This window comes from Drosophila pseudoobscura, chromosome 3 (genome assembly GCF_009870125.1).
Source record: "Drosophila pseudoobscura strain MV-25-SWS-2005 chromosome 3, UCI_Dpse_MV25, whole genome shotgun sequence".
Classification (NCBI taxonomy): domain Eukaryota; kingdom Metazoa; phylum Arthropoda; class Insecta; order Diptera; family Drosophilidae; genus Drosophila; species Drosophila pseudoobscura.
Window position 1 is genome coordinate 18,679,094 of NC_046680.1, and position 27,212 is coordinate 18,706,305.

General features: G+C 46.7%; 2 protein-coding genes across 8 annotated transcripts; one reads left to right on the forward strand and one right to left on the reverse strand.

Moving 5' to 3' along the window:
* The first annotated feature begins 7,141 nt into the window (after nt 1-7,141).
* Nucleotides 7,142-21,538, forward strand: wdp (Leucine rich repeat protein windpipe). 5 transcript variants are annotated; one of them, XM_033377875.1, is made up of 3 exons: nt 7,142-7,402; nt 11,938-11,992; nt 18,960-21,538. In XM_033377875.1, the coding sequence occupies exon 3, from the start codon at nt 19,045-19,047 to the stop codon at nt 21,103-21,105; it is 2,061 nt and encodes a 686-aa protein (XP_033233766.1). In that variant the 5' UTR covers nt 7,142-7,402; nt 11,938-11,992; nt 18,960-19,044; the 3' UTR covers nt 21,106-21,538. The 5 variants fall into 5 exon arrangements, with proteins under 5 accessions (XP_033233766.1, XP_033233767.1, XP_001361657.2 ...); XM_033377876.1 differs by having other exon boundaries at nt 7,142-7,398; XM_033377877.1 differs by lacking the exon at nt 7,142-7,402 and adding an exon at nt 7,823-7,959.
* A 621-nt stretch (nt 21,539-22,159) lies between these two features.
* On the reverse strand, nt 22,160-25,921 carry LOC4805215 (uncharacterized). Of its 3 annotated transcripts, none has more exons than XM_015185008.2 (5): nt 25,812-25,921; nt 23,971-25,249; nt 23,693-23,909; nt 23,361-23,623; nt 22,289-23,297 (listed from the first exon to the last, which is right to left on the reverse strand). In XM_015185008.2, exons 2-5 carry the CDS (start codon nt 25,245-25,247, stop codon nt 22,289-22,291), a joined length of 2,766 nt encoding a protein of 921 aa, XP_015040494.1. In that variant the 5' UTR covers nt 25,248-25,249; nt 25,812-25,921. The 3 variants fall into 3 exon arrangements, with proteins under 3 accessions (XP_033234098.1, XP_015040494.1, XP_001361656.2); XM_001361619.4 differs by lacking the exon at nt 25,812-25,921 and adding an exon at nt 25,480-25,787; XM_033378207.1 differs by lacking the exon at nt 25,812-25,921 and having other exon boundaries at nt 22,160-23,297; nt 23,971-25,247.
* Nucleotides 25,922-27,212: the final 1,291 nt, after the last annotated feature.

The following is a 27,212-nucleotide window of genomic DNA, read 5'->3' on the forward strand; positions in this document are numbered from 1 at the left end:
TATGATAGGAAATGTTATTGTTATTAATTGTTTTATATTTTTTGTTAACTCAAACGAAGGCCTTTTCTTAGTTGGCCCCACCTCTAAGGCATAACTTACCATGGCATTGGTTGTTTTCGAGTCTATCCTCTCTCTGGCGCTCTCACTGGCTCAAATGGCGACGCATCGCACACACAAATATATATATGCAAGTGTGTTCTGCCTTGAACATATTTTTTTAATAAAGTCCGTTTGGGGACGGAACCTAATCATAAAGCGGTAAATGTGTAATGAAGTTCAATTTAAAACAAAAATATTGCAAAACAAAATATTGAAATAATTAAATTCTAATCTCATCTCTGTCACCAAGCCAACATCTCCCACTAATTATAGGGTATAAAAAGATTTTGTTCCGCAATTGATTCGATAAAATATGCTTAACCCACTTAACCCCCCGTATTTAAACAGTTAAACGATTTTAGAGCGAAAATTCAAAAAACCTGCGATTGGAAGTTTCTATACCCTTTTTTCTTAAATATACTTTTAAAAATGATATTTAAGATTATTGAATTATTATTAAATTAAATACAGTGAGTCGATAAATCACGCGACAGCTGATCGCTGCTGGTGGTGGTTTCCGAAAAGTCCCTTACCCAGTGGCGCCACCTGGAGCGCCTGGAGCGCCAGCACACATGTTTGTGGTGTAGAACTCATGTAAGTCGCATGTAGAATTGCAACGTCAATTGTAATGTCGTTCCAGTGTGTAGTTGCTATGTAGCAGGGTTAATTTTATGCTTCAAAAAACTGAATTAATAACGAATAATATATTTTGTTCCTAAAAATTCGCGATGGAAAATCTGTTAAAACCTAGTCTATGCATGCAGGTCTTTCATTATTAATTGTTTTGTTGTATAGCAACCATTTTCAATAGTTTCATAGCTGGCAGTTACCACATTCATAGTACAAATGTACAGGTATGTATGTGTGTAAGTGCCCAACTAGATTATTTAAATAAACTTTAATGACATTAGCCGCCTATTTAGTAGAAACACTTAGGCCGCAAACCTCATATCGTAGGCAACACACATTGGATCTACCAGTGCAGCGGCTTACATTTTCTGTTAATACATATATTTGTATTCTTTTGGAATTGGAAGTAAACTCGTCAGGATGCCACTATTTCAGTGCGGTCGAGGTAAACTAATTTCTGTTGTATAATTGATAGTAAAGTATCTGCAAACCACCCAACAGTTGGACTGGTTCGATGCCCTGTTTGCCTGCCAAAAAAAGAAAATGTGTTTGGCTGATATGAGCACCAGAAAGTCGTTCGATGAACTCGAAAATAAGGCTCAGCTTAAATAGTTATGAGCAAATCAATTATTCACACGTATCCAACAATAAGCCCAAGGACTACGTTCCACCACTAACTTCATTTAAAGGCAAACCCTCGTGCTGCTTCTTAAAACCCAATAGGCCCCAATATGCGGGCGGCTTAAGCGCTTTGTGTGCACCCCCACTATAAAATGCAATGGGCGTGAGACGAACAGCAGTGTGAAGGGCTTGCCATTGAACTGCAGTATCATTATTAATAAATCACAAGCGTCTGCATAAGCGTTGTGAGAGTCTCCATTGTCGACCACATAGACAATCTGAATCTACCAGAGGCTGATCAAGAGTAATGTTCTAGACCTGGACCTGATGTTAGTCCTTCGCAGCTGCAAATAGTCCAGTGGAGATTGCGGAATCTTCTTCCATCTAGACCCCAAGTCTAGGGGTTAACCCATGTGTATGCATGTCTGGAAAGTGAATATATATTTTAATATAATAATTTTACTAAGCGAGAGTTAGCAGAAGAAGCTATATCCTTTCCTCCTTGCAAGGTATCTTTGAAATACATTGCAAGCAAATGTGAGCTAATTTTGGAAATTTCATAAAAGATCGTTTCCATTGAATGTCAAAAGTACCTTTTGTACGAGCGATCCTCAGCCTAAAAACGAATCGAAAATAAATGAAAGTCTTGCTGCCAAAATTGGTAACTGGTCAAAGCATGGTCTGGATGCTGCCTGCCGTTGCAGCAGTTTTTTTTTTTGTTATTGTTGTTATTGGTTGATGCTGCTGTCACGCAAACGTCAGCGGAGCAGTGCGGTCCCAGCCTTAGCCTCCTCTCGGCATGTATTTCCGTCCGCCAGTCTACTGGTCTGCCAGTCTGCCAGTCTGCCAGTCTGCCGGTCTGTCGATTGCCAGTTGACAAAACATGCGCCTGCGCAGTTTTCGCCTTCACATGAATATTTTCTTGTGAAAAATCTCAGCTTTGTGTTCGACGTGGTCGTTCGTTGCCTGGCGGCGTGCAGAGCTTATGTCAAAGGGGGGAAGGGAAGGGTTTCTCGTGCATATGGGCGGCTCTGAAACATAATTAGCAGACTTCTGTATGATCTGTATGAAAACTTGAACTTTAACACAGCTTCAATCCCGAGGGAAGATACGATTCATATCCCCTGTTGACTAAGCCGCTGCAATGGGCCTGAATAACATATCGCAGAAAATCGAAAACGAAACAAAAGTCAAGGAGGAACGCAGTTTGCGATGCCAGCACCAAATGCAGCGAGCGACGCCACTGGGGCGCTGCTGGTCGCTGCATCTGGCACTGGAGCTTGGGATCTGTGGATCTGTGGACGGCGATGGCGTTGAATGGCGACCAGTTGATGGGTGGTGTGCGTGCCTGGAATGGCAAGGGGATTGACGTGAGTGCGGAGATCGGAGATCCCATCAGCTGTAATGATCCTTCAGCTGGATTCTGGTTGACTATGCTAGGCCCCACCGGGGAGACGAGACTCTAATCAGCCTCCCAGCTGACCTTGACCCAGCAAAACGCGGACCTGCCACAACGGTAAAGTCAGGTTCATGTGCCCCCTTCGGGTGGCGTAGTCTGCCTAGACAAAGAGCTGGCAGCTACAACAAACCTGTCTTGCCAAGATAGCGATACAGGGAGGAGGGAGCACCGCGACCAATTTGGTTAGAGCGGCCTTCTCTGGAGCCGCCTCCCCTCTCCAAGAACTTGATGGCCTGATTACCATGAAGCTGCCTTGCGTCTGCCTCGCCTAACGAGGCTTGTTGCAAGTTGATTACGTTGATTAGCGACCACCTGCGAATGCCATTTGCCAGTGCCACGGAGTGCGTTCTCCTCTAGCTCTTTAGCCTAAAAAATCGTTATCACTTATCGAGGAAGCTGCATGATTAAACTTAGAGAGAGTAACTGTTTGTCTAATTAATCAGGGTTAAGCGTATTTGTCAGCCTGTCAAAGCGGCCTAAATTGCTTAGACTTCTACTAACAAAAGCTAAGTAATCTTACAGAGACTGTAACTAGGTTAAGGGGCATCCTTGCAGATCACCTTGTAATAATATTCATTAATGATCTTTTGATCACAGTCTTCCCGTTTCCCAATCCCTAATTTCATTCTGTGAAGAATTCCAATCTATTTTATATGGAACAATACCTCCCCAATGGCCAATAACTATCAGTCACGTCGTAATCGTATACTCCTCATCCAGTCTCAGTGCCAGTCCCGTTCCCATTCCATTCTAGGAATGGGCTCAGCCGAAAAAGTGAAACTACAGTTATCTGCTTATACATATGTACGGCCAGTTTTCCCTAACCACGTTTACATGATATCATAATTACGTTAAGGAGAGGGCTGGCTCCTCTTTCGAAGCTCCAATGAACTCTCCCAATCAGCATAACTGTAATCGCGGCGACCACTCGTCCAAGCCATAGCCAAAGCCCAACCCCGGCCCGTTCGAGTCAAAATGTTGATCACGTTACCGCCAGATCATAATATAATAACTTTGAGCTAAGCCTGAACATGCCTTTATAGAACAACACGTAGAAACAATTAAAATATCCCAGCACTTTACTTTTTTGTGTGTCGTTTGCTTTGTCTTTCGGCTGGGCCCAAAGAAGGCAACCGAAAATTACACCTAGGCTTAAAATAAATGTCCAGCGCCCAATGAGCCGGAACGTGCGATTTCCATATACGATTTCGATTCGGATTCCTATTGGGATCTGACTGCTGCACCCCCGTGGATGGAGTCGACTCCAAATGCATACATACATACATATATGCAGTTGGTTATGAAACTCGGCTAAGGCCCGATGGTTAATTGTGAATTTCCGGTTCATTGCAGCTCATTTGCCTAACTGGGTATACATACATACATACTTGTACCTTCCCCGTCCTCCATTGCACAGAGGATGGGGACTGAGCGGATCGTCAATCCATTGTGGGACACTCCAGCAGTCAGTCCGCCAGTCAGCCTGTCACTCAGTCAGTGAGTCAATGAAAACGAAACCCGGGACGCAGTACATAAAACTTTTCAATCTGGGTCAAGCCAAACTGGCAAATGAGGAGCATTATTTTAGCATTTGATGAAAACGGACGTCAGGGATCCAATTATGAAGATTCTTTTCGTTGCAATTAGTTTTTAAATACACTTATAATGACATACGTTCTACTTTCCCGTACGGTTAAAATCAGATTAGATTTCCCTCTCAGTGAAAAATTTTCCACAAAAATAAAATATTATATAATTTTTGCATTTTGATTAAAAATAATTGTTAATGCACACACACAAATAGGTAACACAAGTAGAGATATCATATCGAACACTACTATATATCAATATTGACCAAAAATTAACTTTAATCGCATTGTCAAAGCTGTCAGTACTAAAGCTTCCAAGCTAAATTAGTCATGTGCTCTAATCAATTAAGTCAACGCCGCGCCAAGGCAATACAAAGCGAAGTCACTGGATCGATGGATCCCGATGGTATACGATATAAATTAGCGACTGAGAAGTTTCATTCTGTTTCAGGAGAACTCCCAACGGGAATCCCATCACCTCGCTTGCACCTTCAGTAGATTTCCCTAAAAAAGCAAACAAACATCTGGAAATTGCATAACATTTGGAGGCGATTGCTGATTATTTGGTGGAGAGGTGAGAAGTGATATATTTGTCAGTTGAGAGGGTTAATGTGATTAATAAATATCATGACTATCTAATCGAGAACAGAGCAGATTGTTCGTGACGTTTATATAGAATGGAATCTGACGAACGGGACACACTTTTCGTTCCCTTCCCTCGTGTTACGAATGTTTTGATAAAGGTTTCATAGGAATACGACAGAAGACGTAATGCGATTATTGAGTAAATAAACCGTTAATCAAACAATCACTCGAGATCAACAGCATTGTTATATCATATGTACAAACAAATAAACGTTACATACATATAAGGCGCCTCACAGCCCAAAACTTCTTTATTGGCTCAGCTTTTAAGTCTATTCAACCCACCCAGTCGCACTTTAAATAAATATATAATCATCCGAGTTTTATCAATTCGCACTCTGACGTCAGTTGTGCTCTTGCAAGGCTATGGCTATACTGGGCAAATTTGCAATTAAAATTTAGCTTTTGCCAAAAAAGAAATCCATTCAGTTTTTGGTTCTTTTCGAACTTTTATCAGCCCCAGAGCGTTGGACACTTCCGATACAATTGACTATTGACGTATACAAAACAGTCGAAAATGCGGCACCCAGGCAGGTGAAAAGTCTTGTCGAGTGAGATAAACAAAAGCCAAATATACTTAACTTTTTATGTGTCTATATAATATACATACAGGCGGATACTTTATTGCTGATATGTTGGATATCTTGCACGAAAATAGGGTGTATGGGTATGGCCTGAAGAGGGAGACGCCTGCCTTGAAATTATGGTGTGGATTCAAAGAAATCCCTACAGTCGACAATTCTTTAAAAATAGATTAAGAAATGATTTATATAAACGGATGTGATAGATTAAGAGAGCTTTTACTCTGCCTAGGGTATCAGATATTCGATCTTCGCCAGGCTGTCTGTGCGTCTGGTCAAAGGCAAACACTCGACCTGGCGGCTGGCATTTAATTTTTAACGATTAAAGAACAGTTTCGGGTGGGAAATGGCGAGTGCGAATATTTGGCTGGTGAGATAACTTGTTCTGCAACTTGGAAATGCGTTTAATTAGCGATCGGCGCAGAACGGTTACGCAAGCAAAGGGCGCTATGGGCGGAACAGCTGGACATGGGCAGCAGCACATACATATGTACATATGTAGACTGCAGGTGATATCACCACGGAGAAGCACCGAGAACAAACACGGCGAATGTGAGAGCCGATAGCGATAAGATAAAATCCAACTCAAATATTTAACATTGGTATTAACACAAGTTTTGCCACTCTGCTTTTTCATGCTTTTATATAGAAATACCTAGACACGGAGTGCTGTGTTCATCAACTACAGTGAAGTTCACTCGATTCATAGTCATTCAGAAATGAACATTAACTTTGACCCAGAAACCCAATAAATCGTAAACAAAACTCCCCCACGTACGCACTACGGAGTTGGAGCAGAAGTTGGCGGTGTGTTTGAAGGAGAGAGTCAAAGAGCCGCTAAACAATGTACATATGTACATATGTACAAAAGAGAGAAAAACTGCACCGAAAGCTTATCAACTGCTCTCAGATAAACAGCAAAGAATATACATATATTTAAGTACGTATGCGTATGTATGGAAATTGATAAGATACGATAAAGCTTCTGATATTCTTACAGCAGGAAATAGAAATTGCACGCCTTGTAAATACACAAGAGAGCCACTAGCCATTCGGCTACGCTAAGCTAAATCTACAATTTATTTTACTTCATTTCGCACCAGCTATGTACGTACACAAATCGCCAAGCAAATCGCTCTTTTGATAACGCAACGCTTAAGTTCAAATCATTGATAAGCTTTTGCTTGTTCTCTCTCTCGAGCTAGTTCTCGCTCACTCTCCTTTCTGATTTTGGCGAACGAATAAGCTTTTTGCGACCGTCTATTTATTTTATACATTTCATAACTCAAACAAAACTGTGTGCATGTGTGTGCTCGTTCCATCCCATCCTCCCTATGCATAGGTGAGTGCGCGTGTGCCGTCGACTATCCCCATCCACGTGTTCCAGACGAGTTTGCTGCTCTCCACCGCTCGAGCTCTCCGCAACGCGTGTTCGCTCTTTCTCTCCCTCGATTAGCTTTCCATGTGCTTTGGGGCTCCAGTGCTGCTCTCCAGCCGGCGAAGTTGCTGTTGTGCAAAGGTTTTTAATACCCCGTTTTATTCGGTTTAAAGCTCTCCCATCGAACGGTCGTGCTTCTGTGCCTCTGTGCCTTGCTCCGGTCTGTCGCCCGCCCATTGATCGCCTCGCCTCGTACGCCGCCAGGTACCGGACCCGACCTGAGTCGTTTCATTCGGGCAACCAAATCAGTGTCGTACGCAAAGCACACACGCAAAAAAAAGGCGGAGGTCCGTAGTCACCCTCCCCTTCCTCGGTCTGCCGACACGATCAGCGTTTGTAGGTAATTAAAATTTATATAGTTTCCGTTTCCCCGCTCACACATACACAAAATTGTGCAAGTGCGAAAAGAATAAAAGCGTTTCGGCAAAACACAATCCAAATTCAAATTCAAATCAAAATCAAAACCAAGAACCGCAAGCTATTAAGATACTTTCGTTCCACAATTTACGGGTCTAAATTGTTTGCGCTGCGCTCTGTTTGATGCCGTGGATGCGATGCTGCTGATTTTTAGTTGTATTTCGGTTGTTTTTGCTTTCATTGTCATCTCTCTCTGGCCCGGCACACAGAGAGTGTTTGGTGCTCTCTGCAGCTTTCGTTGTATTTCTTCCGTTTCATTTTTTATCATTTTGTATGTTCCTCTTTCTCCCAGTCTGTTGTGTATCTTTTTTAATGGCGGCTGCGACACATTCTGATTGCAGACGCAGAAGCAGTCGCAGTCGGTTCTGAGCGATCTCTCAAGAGAAGATCTTCTTCAGTCGTACGGCAGTGCAAACCAAAAGATCCTTCTCTCCCCAGTGCCCAAAAAGTGCAAAGCAACGAACAAAAGACAGGCAAACGGTGAAAAAGGAATTTAGACAAAAACATACGAGTTCCGTACCGCAGATATACAATCGCATATCTGATCAAACAAAAGTGCTTTCAATTCCTCCTATATCCATACATATAAATAAAATATCCAAGAAGTGCTCGACAGTTTTGCATGCGTGTGGTTCTTGGACCGAAGGCCAGCTCAAACTCAGACCCTGATAAGGTCCCGGCATTGTCCGCGAATGTGAGTGCGAGTGTGAGTGTCCGTGTCCGTGTCGGTGTGAGTGCTTGAGCCCGTGTTTATCGCTGGTGCACGGTGAAATGTTGATAATAATCCCCAAGGGACGGGACGCAATCGAGGTTGCTTCCAGTGTTGGAATTACTCGGGGGATTTAATCGTGGGGGCATTCCCCTCGATGTAAAAAGGCCAGAGTTCGGGGCTTTTCGAACTGAAACAAGTTGCTCGTCGAATCGTTTAATTTTAACTTTTTTTATTACCTCTCTTTGTTTTACATTTGCGGTTTATTTTGTGGCAAACTTGACCCTATTTCTCAACATTTTCGAGTTATATAATTGCCAAAAAGCGAAAGAGAAATAAAAGGCCGCGAGATGAGCAGACCTGTAATAAAACGGTTACTTTTTTAACCCCTGGGTACGGGTTCGGGTACGGGTACGGGCACTCAAACCGATCTCAGCGATTGCAAACTTATGTACGACGAGACCGGACAGACAGACAAACAGGCACACGCATTCATGTGAAATCCCAGCTCTATATGAGTAGTTCGAGTAGCAACCCCAACCCCAACACCCTCGGGGCCTCTGTCTACCTACCTATGTATCTACCTATACGTGTACCAATGTACCTCTACCTACCCTATACAGCGACGAGCCGCCACTCGAACTCGAACCTGGCGAGCTTTCTGTGCCGTGCCGTGCAATTCGGAATCGTTTACGTAAAACAATTGGAAACCGCAAGCGTCGCGTCTGATGCTTGTTGAATCATCCAGATACGGATAGCTATCTGCGAGATATTCTTTCTGAAATTTCACTTTTCCCTGTTTGTGTTTGTGGTCAAAATTCGATTGTTTACTCATGTCAGCCCTCCACTTGCTATCTTAGCCCCACAGGGTGGGCGCACTGCAAGTCCATTTATTTGGCAGTGTGAATCATTTTAGCCAGAAATATTATTAGTTCGAATTGCCGCTTGTCAAGTAAAAAAGAAACACAGAAACAAATTCACACAAGTCATGCAGCGTCACCACCTAATGAGAGTATCAATCATCTTTGACTTGGGCAGAGCCACAGCCAGAGCCAGAGACGATAGACACTGCGAAGGTGGATCTTCCGCCTGAGCTATAAACTTCAGCTCTTGCGTAACACTTCCCCAACTCCAACCCCAACTCCAACTCCAGCTACAGATACAGCTCTAACTCGACAAGCCCACTCGCAGCTCGAAGGTGCTAATTTCCAGCACATAATTCACAGATGTGTGCGAGTGCAAACTCTATACTGTTTTTCATGCCATTTCCAAGCATCGGTTTTATGGCCAACAAAACTGGGGTCTGAGCGAAAAGCTCTCCACAAAATGGTTAGTGGGTGCCATCTAATATCGTGTGTATCTGCGGGTGCCTCTCTCTAGAAAAAAAACTTATCTCTACTCTGAGGTTCGCCAATTCCACTACTCGATAACCTACACAGACGGAATGTTCTTTTGAGCAACATTTCCGGAATTCTATGTAAATATTGTTTCCTTATCAACGTTCCAGCTCCTCCAAGATTTAAGAGTTTTCATTCCAAAAGCATACGAAATTAGCAATGTGTGAAGGGAGTTCGGTTTTCTGGTCAATTGATTCGAGCTCAGATTTATTGCCTCTAAAATATTTCGCTATTTTTGGATCTCTGATTAAATATTTGGCGCCCAATGTCTGGAAAAGTGTCTTTCGTAAACTAAATGAAATGAAATTCCCTCGAATGTTGCCCGTCTTATCAATTTTAAGACTTTTCAAAATTATACAAAATTTGCTTATCAGAAACGAACGAATGCTGTTTCTTTGAAGTTCTGGTCGGTCTCAAGTTCACTAATGCTTAAATGCTCCCTTGTTTGCTTTCCCCTTGGTTTCATTGTGTGATTTGGCGCCTACCGTCTGAGGTTTCGATTTTCAAACTCTCCTCCGTATCGCTGAGCGGAGCGCAGTTTCACCTCCGCGCCCCTCCGCCCACAGCAATTTGAGAGTGACGAGGCGTCATCGTCATTGTGGCATTGCATCGGCGAGCTGCCAGTGCCGCCTAGAGCTTTGGCGTGCACTTCATGGTCCCATTTTTGGTGGATGTGTCAACCTTGTCCCCATTAGATACAGAAGTTTGGGTATTTTTTGTATACTTTTTGTGACGGGGATGAGCAACAAATGTGTGTTTCGATAAGGCAAAACAAGCTGTTATCGAGCCACAATCAAAACATTATCATTGGGCAACAGCAACACCAGAGTGGGGCGGTAAATGGGAAATGCCTCGGCATTGGAGTGCATTCGAACACTCAGAGTTGGGCAGATCGGGCCAGAGCCAGGGCTAGAGCCAGAGCGACAGTAACGATCTAACGAAAACGCAAATGAGTCCCAGAAATCCAAGAGCTCAAGTGCACATGACTGTGTGGCGTTGGGGACAGTGTTTTCGTCGCTGTTCGTTTTTGTTGTTGTTGTTGGGTTCTATCTATAATTAGCAAATGTCGGGCGATAAGATAAACCTCCCGCCCCAGAGATTGTGTGAAAAGCTCTACGAATGTTGTCACAGCTGGAAAAGGGAATTCGGAAACCCGGAGGGAGAGGGTAGCGAATATGATCGCATATTGGGGGACTTCTCTAGGGAATCTATGACGCAGACTGGACCAGACCTAATTGTTTACCACGTGGTTGGGTCCGAGAGGAATTTCCGACTTGTAAACATTTCAAAGATTGTTTTTCTTTTCGGCGTAGAATTCAAGTTCAAAAGCGAAGAGATCTGCTCCATCCGGATCGCTCTGGCAGGTGGCAACAGATGCCGCAGCTACAGTGCGGCAGGCAGCTGCCAGCGGACTCGATTGGTTCATCAATGGGAGCTCATTTGAATATGCTCAGCCATCAAACGTTGACCTCGTCTGGCTTTCGATGCTGCTGACTATATTAGAAGCATTGTCATATGAGTAAGCGACTCCACTCCCCACCATTCCACACCACCCAATTCCATTCACAATCGACAGCCACACTTCTGTGGGAGTCCACGGATTACGTGACAATATTTTCGGTCACGTCCGATGCATAGCAATCAGCTAAAGCTAAAGCCACAGGTTGTTGGCTCTTTGCAACTGTTTTTTTTTGCCGCCAAAGGCCTCGGAAAACAACGCCCTGAGAAACGCTGACTGCTTTTTATTATTTTCTAATAAGAATGTTGATTATTCTGTTAATTTGATATTTGATCATGGGTATTTATAGAGAAAATATGCCATAAAATTCTTCGGCTGCACTTGAGGATAGATTTTCATCCGAAAGTCTGTTGAACCTGGAACAGGTTTCAGATTCATTTTCATTTGATTTTCATTTCCTTTTCTCTGGAGACTTTTTTTTGGGCGCCACATGATAGAAACTTTCACACTTCTTTTTGATTGTTGGCAATTAAGATTAGCTGACGATGGAAATTAATAACAAAAGGCATTGCAGCTGCAGCAGCAGTCAAAACAGCAACAACGGTCATGCCACATGCATCCCGAGGAATGACAGACGACTGACTGTGTCTCTGAGGCAAAGTTCGTTAAAAATGGATTTAATCGGGCCGACAATTAAAACTTTAATTACGCGCAATTAAAATCAAAGCCAGCAAATAATTGCCAGCTAAATAGAAACTCTTTATGCAAGTCACCTGAGTGGCTGCCTCTCAATGTCTTTCAAAGCCCCTCCGTGATCCGTCCTCCGTCCTCCGTGCTCCGTGTGCACTCTCGAATCAGTGACATTAACTTCCCGTTTTATCTGTTTCTTGCAGCTCTCTGCTCTGCGCCGCCTGAACCGAGAGGATCGCCCATATGCATGTCTTATAGGTAGGTAAATCAAGGCCCGAATTGAGTTGTATAAACACGAGATTGGCATTCGTTCCTCCAACATCAAGAGCGGGAGGCCTTTTCGCTTTTTCGGCTGCTCTGAGAGGTCTCTGAGACTCAGACAGGGAGGAACTGGAACTGAGACCGAACCGAGACCGAGACTGGAGACAGAGTCGAGTCTCATTCAGCGCCGTCATCATCACGAAGCAAACCAGTCCAGTCTTCGGGGATTTGCTGTTGCTTTTGGCTTTTCGCTTAAGCTGTCTGTGGGTGCCGGCCGGCCGGCTTTTGCCTGGCTCTGCTAACTGGCCTAGCCGTTTTTGGCTCTAAAAATAAAGCAACAAGTGGTCATAACTGTCAAATGCCGCTCGAACGCTGTCCCGCTCTGTCGCCCTCTTCACCTCTCTGCTCTATAGTATCTTTCTGCTCCATCTTCTGTGTGCCAGTGGCAATGGCCAAGATGACGATGCCGATGCCGATGTCGGGGCCACTTAAATGGTCCGACAAACGTGCGTGCTCTTAACGTGTCAACTGCCAAACGAAGCCATGAAAAACGGCTATAAGATCATGCGATCTCCGTATGCATCCCATCCCCATGCCGCACCACAGCTAACCGCAGGCTAATTTGTCCAGAGGAGTGTCCCAGGCACATGAACCTCTCTGATGTGGGCCCAAGTGGTCATCTGGCCTTCTGTGCAATAGCCATTGGGAATGCGAATGCGAATGGGAATTCGAATGTGAATGGGTCGGGTCTCTGTCTATAATTACACTGCCACTACATGCATAGGTCCTCCTCCTGCAATGGCTCTGGGGTAGGTCAGCATATGCTCTTGAACTGAAGCCTCTTCTCGATGGTTACACCAGACAACAGGGATTTAAAGACCTAGTTTTTTCTTTGTGACGTCATCTTTTTTATAGTGTTTAAGCCCAAAATATATACATATATAATAATAAATTGATATGACATCATTCGGTCAAGTTGAGATAATTGAATCACTTTTCGGTGACCGAAACACCTTTGACGGGGAATGGGCATTGAGAAATTCTGGGAATTCCCGAAATTCGTAAACAAAATTTTGGAAATACGTTCTCATTAAATGCCTCTGCCAAAGATTCCTCTTAATCTCGATCATCGTCCATTTAATTGGTGCATTTTGCCCCACACTAAACTTGAATCCGCGCTGTGCAGTGTAAGTGCACAACAGAGTGACGAGGGGAATGCATTTCGCAGGTGCAGATTGGCAAATAATTTCACGCAAGTGTCTCTCCGCCCCCCGTCCCCGTCACCCGCCTACCGGCTTCGCCTCCTTTGGCATCTCTGGCATGTCGTAAAAATGTTCTCCGGCTAGACGCAAAATTGTTTGGATTAAAGACTAAATTGCCCCCCGGTTTGGTCCCCAAGAGAATCGCTCAATCGATAGATCTTTCAATTGATATTTTATGGAGCGGCATCCGTGATTTATTGTACATTTTGAATGTGCATTTTCAATTCACCTCCGACTGTGTGGTAAGGTGATTTGTATGCATTTTCGATGTCGATTTCAGACTCTGTTTAATCGGAAATATTCGTAGAATGCAATTTGCCGCGGGATCTTGAGGGGCAAGGGGAAGGTCGAGCGGGGTGCTTACTTCATCCACAGCGCCGAGAAAGTAACCCACTCAAATGAGTTAATTTGGTCAAATGGTATCTGTATCAACGAGTATCTAGTATCTACGAGTGTTGAAGTCCAACTTTGGTTGTCAATTGCATCATCAGAGGCCGAAACTGAAACCGAAACTGAAGCATTTGTAGTTCTCTCAGTCTCCCCAAAGCGTTCTGCACAGTCTGGATCGTTTTTTGCCAATTAACGAGAGTGTGTATCTATGTATCTCTCGGTAGCCTCTACACGTAACATTGTAGCTCGGGTTTAGCTAATTATGGCTACGTGGCGCGATGCCCCCGCTGATCCGCACTCATCTGATCGGATCTGAACTGTTCTGATCTGATCTGATGTGATCTGAGGAAAACGTGTTGTTGATAAACCTCCAACAATTCCAAGGCATTGATCGGCTAGGCTCTGACTAAATTAACGTGCTTCTAATTGAATGCCATGCCAGAAAAGTTCAATGAAAAGTCAGGCCGAGTGTCATTCGAGTCATTCGCGTCAGCCGAGTATTTCCTACCTGCTAAGTGGATAACAACTTGCCACAGATCATTCCTCAGAACAGTATCAATTAAAAGCTAATCACTAAACTTTTCTCGATCGGCGCCAATCAGAACAAACGATCAGTCAGCACTTGCTGTGGGCAAAGTATCCGATTCGGGACTATTCGATACACATATATCGTAATATGTGTGGTACACACGAGTGTATTTCCCCTACTGATCTCATCTCATGTTTATTGTCGCACCTCTCTGGCTCTGGCAACGACAACAAAATTTATGGGGACTGGCGTTTGCCACTAACATTCGTTGCCATCCAAGTCAAGTCCATCAGCAAATCTTTCTGTATCTTTGTCTATCTCTTTGTGGCAATGACAAAATCTTAGGTTTTTCGTCTCGCCAATAAATGTTGGACCATACGGATCATCAGGCGTAGGCGTGGGTGTGATATTGTGATATTTGCATAGATTGCAAGCGGAAATGGCAAAGAGTAGAAACAACAAATGAGAATATACATACATACGTACATACATATGTATATTTGTGGCAGCCTTTCTCTTTCTGTGTTTATTTTGAGAATCGCCTGCATTCCCCGACGTGTTGGAAGCCAATTGAGAGGGAGAGTTTTGCCGCTGAAAGCAAGCGCGAATGTCAAGATTATTTTGGGCGTCTAAATACTCGTATCGGATCGGGTACCCGAATCCTCCCTGTCAGCAAACACTTCTGGCCGCCAGCCCAGACAAGGGGAGACAGAGATCATGGGAGGAGGCAGAGACAGCGGCGCTCGTAGGTCAAGTTCAAGTTTAAATCGTGCGTCGCAGTGCTAGGAGCTATCGAAGGCAGTTCCCAGATCAAGTTCTGCCCGTTCTGTGGGGCGTATACGTTATGGGGAGTCTCCGAGGGGGGGTTTCATTGGTTATTATCTGGTACATTGACTCTAAATTTTATATGTTTCTCGGCGGTATTTTTTGTTCCCGCTTTTGCCCAACCACGTTTTGCATAATTCGCATAATTTAAGCTTACGCTCTGCACTTTTCTTCCCCCTCTTCTTTACGGTTTTTATTTTTGATTTTGGCTGTTTTTCGGCTACCACTCGCTACTCATATTTTGGTTATGTATGGCCCCGGTGATTGGTTTTCTCTCTTTTCGTGGAAATCAATTAAACACTTGCCGCGGTAGTCAAACGGGGCAGCGGGAAGGGGAGAGAGCTTTTCAGTTTACGCTTAAATTTAGGCTCATTTGCAGTTGATTGAACAGTGGAATGGCAAAATGCTTAAACGGCAGTTTATTGGTAGCGCTCAGAGTATGTTATGTGGGTCATTATATGGAACTGAACTGCAGTGTCTGTCAGTTTTGTTCAGTTGTCGGAGTCGCACAGAAATTAGAATATATGCTAATTTACCTTCCGCCCGCCGCTTGCCGCTTGCCACAGGCCGCAGGCCGCCTGTGCCGCTTCTTTGTCTATGACGATCGCCTTGAATGAACATTCTGAATACTGTGAATGGCCAAGACTGAGAGCTGTGCTGGTCAAATCCGAATCCATCCATTGATTGACATAGAGATTGAGTCACAAGCTAAAGTTAGACGTCATCTCTGGCTTTGGCGGTTTTTTTCGCGTTTTTTCAGAGTTTTTCAGAGTTTTGTTGTCTTAATGCGGTCACCACACCACATTAGCGTTCGCCGCGACTCCGCTCAGTTTTTTCTTCAACAGGTAAAATAGCCGCACAGCCGAATCACCTGATGTTTTAATTGTCTGGCGTCATCAGTTTTTTGTTTCTTTATTTTGAGTTCGAAAGAGAAAATACTCGTATGAAGAAATATTGTGAGTTTTTAGAATGGTTTCTGCCAGAAGTTAAAAACTTAGGGTCTTGTGATAGACAAAACTCTGGATGGTTGCACTCATTTGAATCAAGAGATACGATACTCATAATTGCATATTGTATATACTTGTAAATCTCGTAAATCTAGTGGGGCCACTCTATGCGCATTTATTTGGCCAAACAAAAGGCTAAACAAACAAATCTCATTCCACGAGTACTCAGTACGTATTACATACGAGTATATTTTATTGTGTGTGCACAATGCTCTTGCGAATTGAAATGTATAAAAAAGATTTGCACAATTCTAAAAATATGTATACAAAAAGTATATATGTACATAAATAACAATTTATTTTGCAAGCGATCTCGCAGCATGACGTGATTTAATTTTTCCCTTTCTTTCGTTTCGTTTCGTTTCGATTTTATTTTTTTTTTCGTTTGGGATTTTTCTGTTTTTGGGAGAGAACGAGTTGGATGGAGGCGATAGCGATATTTCCAGCGGAACTTGAAATACAGAAACTCGAGATTGTTCTCCGCCTCTGGTATCTGGTCTCTCTACCCCTCCCTTTCTCTTTCTCTTTCCCTTCCACTGGTTGTCTCAGTCAAGGTTGAGCATTTGTCATCGTTTAAGATTTTAGCGGTTGTCTGGCGCTGATTTCTTTCAATTTGCAAACGGTTTAAAGTTTTTTTTTGTCGTTTTCTGTGCCATCAAGTGGCATTTGCTGAATACTTTCAACCCCATCGGCATCGCCATCGCCAGCCCCCGCCTTTCGCTTCTCTCCCCTTCCCCACTGTGTGCCTGTTCTAATTTCAGTTTCCTGTCGCCCCGGCATCAAAGGGTATGGTATGGTCGGATGGTAGGCAGGGGGCGGGGACTGCTACTAGAGGCAATTAAGCCAGAGCCCGTGATCGAATTATGATAGCGGAGAAGATCATCTCTAGATCGAGTTGCAGATTTTGGCCAAATGCAATTAACCGCATTGATTGCATTTGGCTGCGGCAAGCAGCACCAGCAGCAGGAGCAGGTGGCAGCTGCAAATTACCAATTCACCAATTGACAGATTTTGATAGATGCCCGGCCCCCACTCGGCCCGGTGAAAGTTCCACGTATGAGGCCCCAGTCGCTGTCCCATTCCCAGTCCCAGTCCAAGTCCCGGCAATTTGTCAACACCGAAGCCAAATGCAGAGAGCCAGAGCCACACTCAGGCCATTTGAAGAAGACATTTGTGAGTTGTGGCTGTTTGGTTGCAGCTTAACCAAAAGCAAGTGACACAATTTGGCTGAAGACCACTTTTCATGCGTCCGAGAGCCGTTTACGGATGAGTGGCCGGCATAATGACACTGACCTTGGGGCGCAAAAGATTCCAGGGGAGATTTATTTTTGCATGTGCCCCTGTGACGCCTCATTTCCAGTTGGCATTTCGTGCCTCACCCAGGGGGCAGCATCTGGGCGAGAAGGGTGCAGCCGGAGGGCCGGGGGAGAGCAGCAGCGAATGCGAATGCCTCAATTACTCGCCCAGCAGTGGCTGCAGCTGCTGATTTCATGCCTCTGCATATTTATGAAGAACAAAAACCCTGCTCGGATTTGCTGCCTCATCGAACCGAAGGTTGCGCCAACCCAAGGGGCAACTGAACTGCCAGCGCAGGAAACCCCGGGGAGAGACACGTGTACAACCCTTCGTCGCAGATCCCCAAAACCGTCCTTCCGCCCTGCTCCAGGGAGAGATCTGCCGGCTCTGATTTCAGCTCTCGAACGACATGCAAATGCAACGAATGCTGCAACTGTTGAATAATTCAAGTGCGCCGCCCCAACCCGCCCCCTCGTTGCACCGTTGCCGATCGCCAATTGCAAATTGAGATGGGGGCCGTCTTCTATTTAGATCCCATCAGACAGATGCCCAGACAAGGCATCTTCGCCAGTGGTGTATCCGTGTATCTGATGATTAGGATTAGACAGTCTGAGTATCTCAGAGTATCTCTATTATGCCCGCTGTAACCCGCTTCACGTTCCCCGCTCCACATTCAATTTTCCATGTTCCACGACGCGACACTTTTTGCGGTCAAAGACGGACGCATACAGATGAGCCGGGCTTATCATTGGGCAGGGGATGTCGATGGGGATGGGGATGGGGTCCAGAGCGAGCGCCAGTTGCACTTAAATTGCATCAACGAGACAGCCGTCAATCAGTTTGCGTTGTCTCCGGACAATAATAAATGGCACAAGCGGCACTCGCTCGCACGGGCCAGGCAGTCCTCAAAGATGAAGATTAAAAGTGAGCCGCTGCACTGCTCTGCTCTGCTCTGCCCTGATCCGATCCGATCTGATCCCCTCCGATTACGAGTGCAGCTGAAGACCCCGCAGCCTTAACATCTCGTACCGCCCTGATCGGACAGATTAATCATCTATAGACGACTATCAGCCAGAGATTCACTTTAAGCCCTGACTCATTTCTATCACAACTGATTTGAGTGGGTTGTGTGGGTTTTGTTTTCTTTGCTGGGTCATGTGCCTTGCTGATGTCACGGAGCTGCCAAAACTGGAATAGGAAATAGCGGGTGAAGTATTAATTACCCTTCGGGCAGAGATAACGTCCAATTCTAGAGTTTGAACAGGCGGCGATAACCACATCTAACATCGATAACGACTGTCGATGGGGTTGCAAGAAAGAGAAGGAGAACGGAGAGACCAGAAAGAAGTCGAAATTTAGAAATGGAGGAGGAGGGTATGACGCAACCAGTGACGAAGACAGGTTGCCAGGCAGAGATAACCGATTCCGATCGCTGCGATCACACTACGTTAGTCTCCGTTTAAAGGTGTTGCCGTTTGGGTTTGTCAAAAAGAGCTCCGCCCCTGCTCCCTATATATACCATATATAAATACTTATATAGAGAGAGGTAGAGAGAGAAAGTACCTCCTCACAGATATATATTGTATGATCGGTTTGTAAAACAATTTCTGCTTAAGATAATTAATTCTAGAACCGACTTTTCTGACTACTTCCAGATAAGACATCAAGCAACAAAGTAGAAGGAAGGAAGAAGGAAGACTCACTGCCATACCCCACCTACCCCCAATAACAGCCACAGAAATGGAGCGCTCATCAGCTCTGTCCGCCTTGATGGCCCTGCTCCTGGTTGTGGCCGCTGCAGCCACGCCCACACCTGCCGCCCACTGCCCGGAGGACTGCAGTTGCTCTCTGTCGCAGCACACGCACAAACCACTGTACCATCTCAAGTGCAACAGCACCAAGGGCCTGCTGCTGGCCGAGGGGCCGATCCACTCGTCGATACCCATGCATTCCATCGACCTATCCTACCTGGGGCTGACCCGCTTCGGCCACGTGCTGGACAAGCTGCCGGATCTCACATCCGTGGACCTGTCGCACAACGAGCTCCACGAGCTCGGTCACCTGAGCAAGCGGATCAAGAAGCTCAACCTGAAGCACAACCGCCTGACCTCCGCCAAGCTGGTGAAGCTGCCGCTGAACCTGCAGATTCTGAACCTGCAGCACAACAGCATCACGAACCTGCCCATCGAAATCACCCACCTGCAGCACTTGCAGCAGCTGGAGATCGGTCACAACGACATCAACTGCTCGTGCAAGACCTTGGAGGTGCGAAACTGGCTGCAGGAGCGTCACGTCTACATGGAGCACCCCGTGGTCTGCAGCCACCCGGTGGAGGTGAAGGGAAAGTCCTGGTTGCAGCTGAAGCAGTCCGATATCTGCCAGAAGGAGGGTCGCGGATGGTTCACTCCGGAGGCCGACGAGAATGAGCTGATGATGGGGGACCAGCCGGCGGCCGCCTCCGGTGAGCACGAGGAGGAGGAGGAGGAGGAATTGGGCAAGGACTTCCTGCCCTTTGATGGGAAGACGAAGACCCAGAGCAAGCCCAAGAAGGTGGCTCGTTCCCCACAGGAGCCACTGCCCGGAGACGAAGTCGAAGGCTCCGGCGACCTGAGCGAGACCAACATGGAACTCTCCCTGCCCGAGGAGGCGGCCGTGGAAGTACCTCTTTCCGACACCACCGCCGCGCCAATTGTGGAGCACATTGTGAACGACGAGGAGGAAGAGGACAACGAGGGCTCCGGCAGTGGTGGCGGCATTCTCATTATGCCAGCCATAGCCAACATTCCCATCGGCTCGGACGACGACCAGGAAGAGGGACATCCCGATGACAACGATAACGATATCGACAACCAACCCATAGAGACGCCCGTAACTCCGGACATCTTCAAGAACTCGGGTATCGGCATTTTCGAGGGTTCGGAGGGCGAACAGGAGCCCGTGCAGGAGGGAGTGATTGTGCCGGTGGTACAGACCAAACTGGATACGGAAACCCGACAACAGGAGGTGGTCACCGACGGACCCATCGATGACAGCACGAAGTCCGCGGACATTCAGACTGCCCAAGTAAAGGACGACAGCAACGCCATTTACTACCTGCTAGCCGTGATCGGCCTGGTGGTGGTTGGACTGATCCTCTTTGTGGCCATCAAGCGCTGCAAGTACGACAGTAACGCGGCTGCCCGCGACGCCGAGGCTCAGCGCCAGACGGAGCTCCTCGACATGGACAAGAAGAACCTGGGCAAGCCGTTGACCAAGAACGGGCATGGCCTCGAGCACTCACCGCTCATCGGGGAGAAGACCAAGCTGGACGAGGCGCAGATAGTCAAAAAGCCATACGACAACGGCGACGCCAAGGACGGAGCCAATCAACAGCCGCTTCTTAACGGCAACGGCTCGGCCAACGGAGCCGCCAAGGAGGTGCCCAGCATCAATGAGCCTGCCCCACACGAATACTACCCCATAACACCCCGTTACCCCACTCCGCAGTCACCACGCGCCTCCAAATACGCCCAGCACCCACAGAGCGGCAGCGGAACCGGATCTCCTGATGAGCAGAACAACAACGAGCCGGATAGCGCTTTCCTGCCATCCTCGCCCAAATCGGGCCGCTACTCTCCGGTCTACTCGCCCGAGACGGGTCGCGTGAAGATCAAGCTGACGGAGACGCCTAAGCCGAAGACTCCGATGTTGGTCACCCGCAGCAAGTCCAATGCCGGGGACATCATCAGTACCCCCGTGCGGCCCGTCGTCCCCACACATCAGGTGCAGCTTAGCGTCAACGGCAATGGTGTGGGACACTGACGGGCTCCGTCAGAGCCAGAGCCAGAGCCAGCCATCGACTCTTCAGAAGAACAGCAACAGAAACAACAACAGAAAAACTATTCGATTTAAGGCCCCGCTCCCCTCTTAAATGTAACCAGAAGAAGTAGTGCTAGCCATAAGTAAATTAATTAATTAATTAATTAAGCATAAATCTAGTTTAATACCAAAGTTAAACGATATATATTTAATGTAAATTGCTACCTAGAAGCGAGATCAGATCTACGGAAACAGAACATCTTCGAAACGCTTTCGACTGTGCCGCGCCGCTAACCCCAGCATCAGCATGTGATGTACACACCCATACTGTACTTTTATATCTACAAAAACCAAACTATATATTGTAAAATATTTAAGCTTCATTCTCCTTGTGTGAAATTATAATGTGTTAATTCATTAAATGTGAGCGACTTTTCAATTCAAATTAGACCATCTTTTCTTTTCTAGAGAGTTGAAAATTGGGCAGCAAGCAATGTAGTGTGGTGCCAATAGCACCGTGCCATTTCTGGCCATTTAAATTTGATAAGCAATAATCGATTCGCAACAAAAAGACGATAGGCAGCGCGGCATTTACGTGATTAGCACAGCACATCTCTGGGAAGCATATGATATTTTATTATATTTTGCGCGAGTAACTTACGATGCTTTGCCGTAGATACCACGGTATTGTTTGTCTGTATGCCAACAGATGGTGTATTTATGCGGTAGAGGACTGGTTTGCTGCTCGGCTGTCAGGAGTATAAGAGCCAGTCATAATATATCTAGACGGATCCGAGACGTAAACCTAATGGACAGCCATTGGATCCGAGACGTGAACCAAAGCCGGTGCAGAACAATTTCAGTGTTGGAAAACGAAAACAGAAATGTAACATACATGAAATGAAAATTTCAAAACTTATGCGCGCGAATCGGTACTGATAAGAACACGACCACGGGCTAGAAGAATTAAATGTAAGATGTGATGAAAATTGTAATTAAGAATACCACCAAAGTGTAATCCATATGTCGTCAAATTCAGCATTTCACACCACTGATATCGATGCAAAATGAAAACGATTAATGTAAGTTTATTTGGTTATGCAATGGTGGCGCGGTGCGTTTAAATAGACTTAGGGAGAAACTTACAGGTCTGGGACGATTAACGAATGGAATGTGTGTTTGGGGGTTAGAATAAAGTCTCTCGCATTGGCTTGTGTACTTGGACGTTGCGCTCCGAATCACTGGAGGTGCTCTCGGCGGCCGTGGCGGCGGAGAAGCTGCCAGAGACGCGACGAGCGCTGGCCGAATTCTTCCGCTTCTTGCGCTTTCCGCGCTCCAGGTCCTGCTCGGTATCCGAGGTGGACGCATTTGATCGATTTTCATCGGGCAGGGAGGTCAGCTCGGGCGCCAGCAGCTCTTGGAAGTCGCTGGCGATGGTGGACGAGGAGGCGGCCTTCTGGGTGGAGCTGAAGTAGTCCTCAATGGCCGGGTCCAGCTGGCCTGTGGCAGGATTCTGTTGTTCATGCTGCTGCTGCATGGTATAGACCTGTGCGCTGACCTTCATAGTGGGTGGAGCGGGCAGCTTGGGCCTTCGCTTAGCAAAGGGACTGCCAGGCTTACTGCTCACATCGTCGTACTCGGGATCTGTGAGGAACTCCACGCTGGCGCCCATCATGTTGATCCGCTTAAAGGGCGGGATCTCGGCAATCTTTGGCCTGCGCTTAGTGTATGGACTGTTCTCGTAGCTCTGGAAGTTCCCAATCTGCTCGGCGCTCTGCAGGTTTTGTGTCTTCAGGTGCGCCGCCGGGAAGCGCGAGTCCTCTATGCTGAAGCGACGACTGCCCGATTGGTTGTATTCCATGTAGCCGGTGCGCCTGCGCGGACCGTACTGGGCTGTCCGTTCCTTGTCCCTGTTGGAGAGCATCTCCACGCTGCGGAATCTCTGGCACGTGTCCAGCTGAAGTCCGTCCTCGCCCTCGGACTGGGAGGCATCGCCGTCGGCCTGGGTCTGGGAGCGACGAAGCTTTCGTGATTGCGGCCTGTTGCTTCCCGAGAGATCCACCATCGACTTGACGGGTCGCTCCAGTTTGGGCATGCGTAGGGCGTCTTCGTAGGAGGGCAGCAGACTGATCTCCTGTGCCTGCTGCAGGCTGGGGGTGGCTTCTTCCAAAAGGATGCGGTCGTTGAGGTCTCGTCTGAAAAGGGCGATAAATACTCGTAATACTCTTCTATATAGCTGATGATAGGATAGTTCTTACATGCGACGCAGTTCGTCGTCATTCTCGGCGTATTCCCTGTGATTCTGATTCCGCTTCCGTTTCTTTAGGAACTTTTGCATGCAGGCATAGCCGAGGATCATACCCCCGAGCAGGAGCAGAGTTAACATGATGATGCCCCAGGCCTTCTCCCCGCTGCTGCTGCTCCTCGCATTTACCATCCACACATCCGAGCAAGCATACTCCCATAGTTTGCCATAGAAAATGGCCGGAGCGGCGCAGCGCAAGTGATTCCTATCCTTGATCTAAAGAATGACAGTGTTACTCCAATCATAATCATAGTCATAATCATACAGATGGTGACTTTATCCTACCTTGACTGGTTTGGTTGTGAGAAAGTCGTAGAACTCCACAAAGAGGGCATTATGGCAGTCACAGATCCAGGGATTGTCGCCCAGCCAGAGCTGATCCAGGAATTTGTTGCCGCGGAAGTATAAAGGGGGAATGGGACTGGTCAGGCGGTTTCCATTCAGGTGGAGGTCTGCCAGTTCAGGGAACTCCCTGAAGGTATTGTTTCGTACCGTAGAGAGCCTATGACCGGAATTCAAATTAGTATTGCCACAAATACAATTAGAAAGCAGACTGTTCTTACCTGCAGTTGGCCAGGCTCAGCTGCTGCAATGTTTCCGATCTCATGTTGCTTGGGATGTCACTAATCAGATTGTTGGACAGGTCCAGCTTCTGTATGGCCGAGAGACTCGACAGGGAGGAGCTCTCAATGGATGTGATCTCGCACCAACTCATGTTAATGGTGCGCAGGGAGTTGGAAACGATCCTGGTCAGCTTTTGGAGGACATTCCGGCTGAGATTGAGCTCCACGAGCACATCGTTGTTGCGTATAAAGTTGCGGTCGAGGCGGGCTATCTCATTGAAGGCCAGATTCAGCTCCTTCAAACGCCGCAAGTTGCTGAAGGCATCCTGCCCAATGAGGCGCAACACGTTCTGCGAGAGATCGAGCACCTCCAGCATGGTGTTATTGGCAAAGGTCTCGTTATCCACCACCCGCAGAAGGTTGCCCCGCAGTCGCACCTCCGTGAGCACCGGCAGCCCGCTGAGATCGATTTGGTCAAGGTTGCAGTAGGAGACATCCAGTCGTCGCAGCTCATAGGCCAAAATGAGGTCTTCGTCGAGGACGCCGAACTGCAGTTGCGTATTTCTCGACAGGTTTAGGGTCTCCAGGTTGGGCAGCGAATCGAGAAAGGGGCTGGACAGGCGTTGAATGCTGCAGTTGCTCAGGTCGAGCATCCTCAGGCTGCGCGAGGGCAGCGCCGCCAATTGGACCAGCTTGTTATTAGACAGAGTCAGGCGTTCCAGATTGGGTAGTTGATTGACGAGCAGGTCCCCGCCCACGGAGGAAATGCCGCACGAGGATATCTCCAGCTCCGTAAGGGACTGGCTGTGCAGCTGCTGGTACATCTCCTCGCTGCCAAAGCTGCCCAAATGGTTGCCGCTGAGGCTCAGCCGCTTCAGACTGGGCGTGTACTTGAAGGACTCACTGGGGCTGAGATCTATCCATCGCGCTATGGAGTTGTTGGCCAGCAACAGAGTTCGCAGGGAGGTGAAACCGATAAAGGCCTTGCCATCGAGAGCGGAGATCTGGTTGTTGGACAGATCCATGTAAATCAGGGAGTCTATATCGGCGTACTGTGTGGGGAACTCGTTGAACTGGTTCCCCGACAGATCCAAGTGCTCCACGGGCACATTGTTAAAGTCGGGGTACGTCTGCAGATCCCGTCGCGAGCAATCCGCGTACAGGCTGTCCACAATCCAGGTGCATCTGCAGGGCCACGGACAGTTTACGGCCAATGTGCTGGGTAGAAGCGATCCCAGCTGCAGCAGCAGCAGAACCAGCTCCAGGCTTCGCCCCATGCCTAAAAGAGAGACGAGACGAATGCTAGTACAATACCTGCCAATACGTTTTCTCATCGATGTCTTCCTGGTGCTACTTATTGCGCATGCATTTCCATCGGACCGCACTCTTATCAGCGCACAATATTCTTATTTAAACTGCTTTTGTGTTCTGTTCCAGTTCGAAATTGCGACGATTTGTAAGGCGCTTGTGTGACGTCACTACTCGCTTGGACTCACACGATTTATTCACCTGTTGGGATTTCTGTTGGGGTTATTCCTCCTCTTCGCAGTGCACTCACTCCCGTTATCTTATCGGCCTTGCCTCGCAGCGGAGACGCAAAACTAGAGCAGCAGCAACAAATTAATAATATCGGATCGAAAAGCAGATTCAGAGCAGATTCAAAAGCAGATTCGACGATTCTAGTGTTTGACTGCCATTCCGTGCCAGCCACGCCCTCAGCATTGTACACTTTGCCCTCGGATTAGTAGGGAATTTTCAATGAATTTTCTTCGATGTGCCAGTGACCTGCCCGCAACGTCGTGTCTAATACTAATACTGGCAGAGTGAAAAAAATTACTCACCTGCGGGCTATGGGCACCGACCGACTGCTTCGGCTTCCCTTGGACTGATAAGATAACCCTCTCGCTGATAAGCAAAATCTGAGGCAAAAAGCATGCCGATAGTATTTTTTTCCCAACGAAAAAGTGTTGGTTAGGGCGATAAAAAGATCAGAGAACCGTTAAAAATATTGAAACCGTTTTTCGAAATTTTCTAAGCTCTTTCCCTCGTTGGAAAATGTCAACAAATCATCGCGCTGTCTGTCTGGGATTGCCACAATTGGAGTCGTTTAAGAGTGAATAGACTTGTCTGCCGCTGAAGTGCAAGTGCAACTGCAGCTGCAACAGCTGCTTAAACTGCTCGAGATTCGGGCGACAAATGGAGGCGACTTCGTCCTGATAGAGCATTAAAATTACCCATACCCGGGGGCGGACCCCGGCCGGAGCAGGGAGGCGACCTCCAGACACCTTTAACCGGATTTTCTCGTATTGTAATGAAGCGTAAGGAAAACAGAAACGACACCAACGACAGCGCGATAAAGATGCAATGCGAAATGAAAAATAAGACGAACCCAACTTCAGCCCGTCGCACCCCCTCCCATCCCATCCCAATCCGGAAAAAACAGGAGTCGGAAACAACAACAGCATTCAGTACTGACGTGTTGACAGAAGAATATTTGCGGCAAGGTGGGGTGAAATCTTAAAAAATAAAGTGGAAAATTATATCAAAAAACCCATTGGAGATTGTATACTCTTAGAGTTGTTTAAGATATACATATGTACCTATATTAGTCTTCTATATATCTCTGGATCGTCGTCGTCGGTGCCAGCGAGCGAAGGGGATTGGAATTACTAGTATTAAGATTCTTTGATCTGTAGATACAAAAATTGCGTTTATTTCCACCAATAATTTTGAGTAGCTCACACAGATGCACTTCTTCGTTCGTAATCAAACGAGAAATCATAAGGCAACAGCAAATTAAATCTATCTGTAAGAGCTCCCATAAGCAATGTACTTTTTGCGAGGATTAGGGTATCAAAGAGAGTACGGTACGATTGTAAATGGTTAGCGACGACACAAATAGAAATAAGTGGATGCCAGGCATCGGGTGGGGTGCAGAATGGGGGCAGACAAAGTCGCCGAAGTTGAATGCAGAAGTCAGCGTAATGCCAAGGCTGATAAGCTCGCCAGGATACAAGTCTCTCATCCTCCACCGCCCATCAAAAATCCCCGCCGACCGATGAATGTTCGCACTGATTTTAAAAAAAAAAATTTCCACTATTTAATGCGACAAGAGCGGAGAGCGATTGTCGGGCACATTTTAAATTCTGTTGCCACACGCAACGCGGTCGCGGACGGATAACTGCACAGATAATGAGCAGCGCATCCCTCGCATCATTCGCATCGCATCCCATCCCTCCCCC

Bases quoted from the DNA above. Each gene is read 5' to 3' on its own strand.
- wdp (XM_033377875.1), top strand. From the start codon at position 19,045: ATGGAGCGCTCATCAGCTCTGTCCGCCTTGATGGCCCTGCTCCTGGTT.
- LOC4805215 (XM_033378207.1), bottom strand. From the start codon at position 25,247: ATGGGGCGAAGCCTGGAGCTGGTTCTGCTGCTGCTGCAGCTGGGATCG. The intron at 23,624-23,692 runs GTAGGATAAAGT...GTCATTCTTTAG, and splicing joins TCACAACCAAACCAGTCAAG to ATCAAGGATAGGAATCACTT. The intron at 23,298-23,360 runs GTAAGAACTATC...CGCCCTTTTCAG, and splicing joins GACGACGAACTGCGTCGCAT to ACGAGACCTCAACGACCGCA.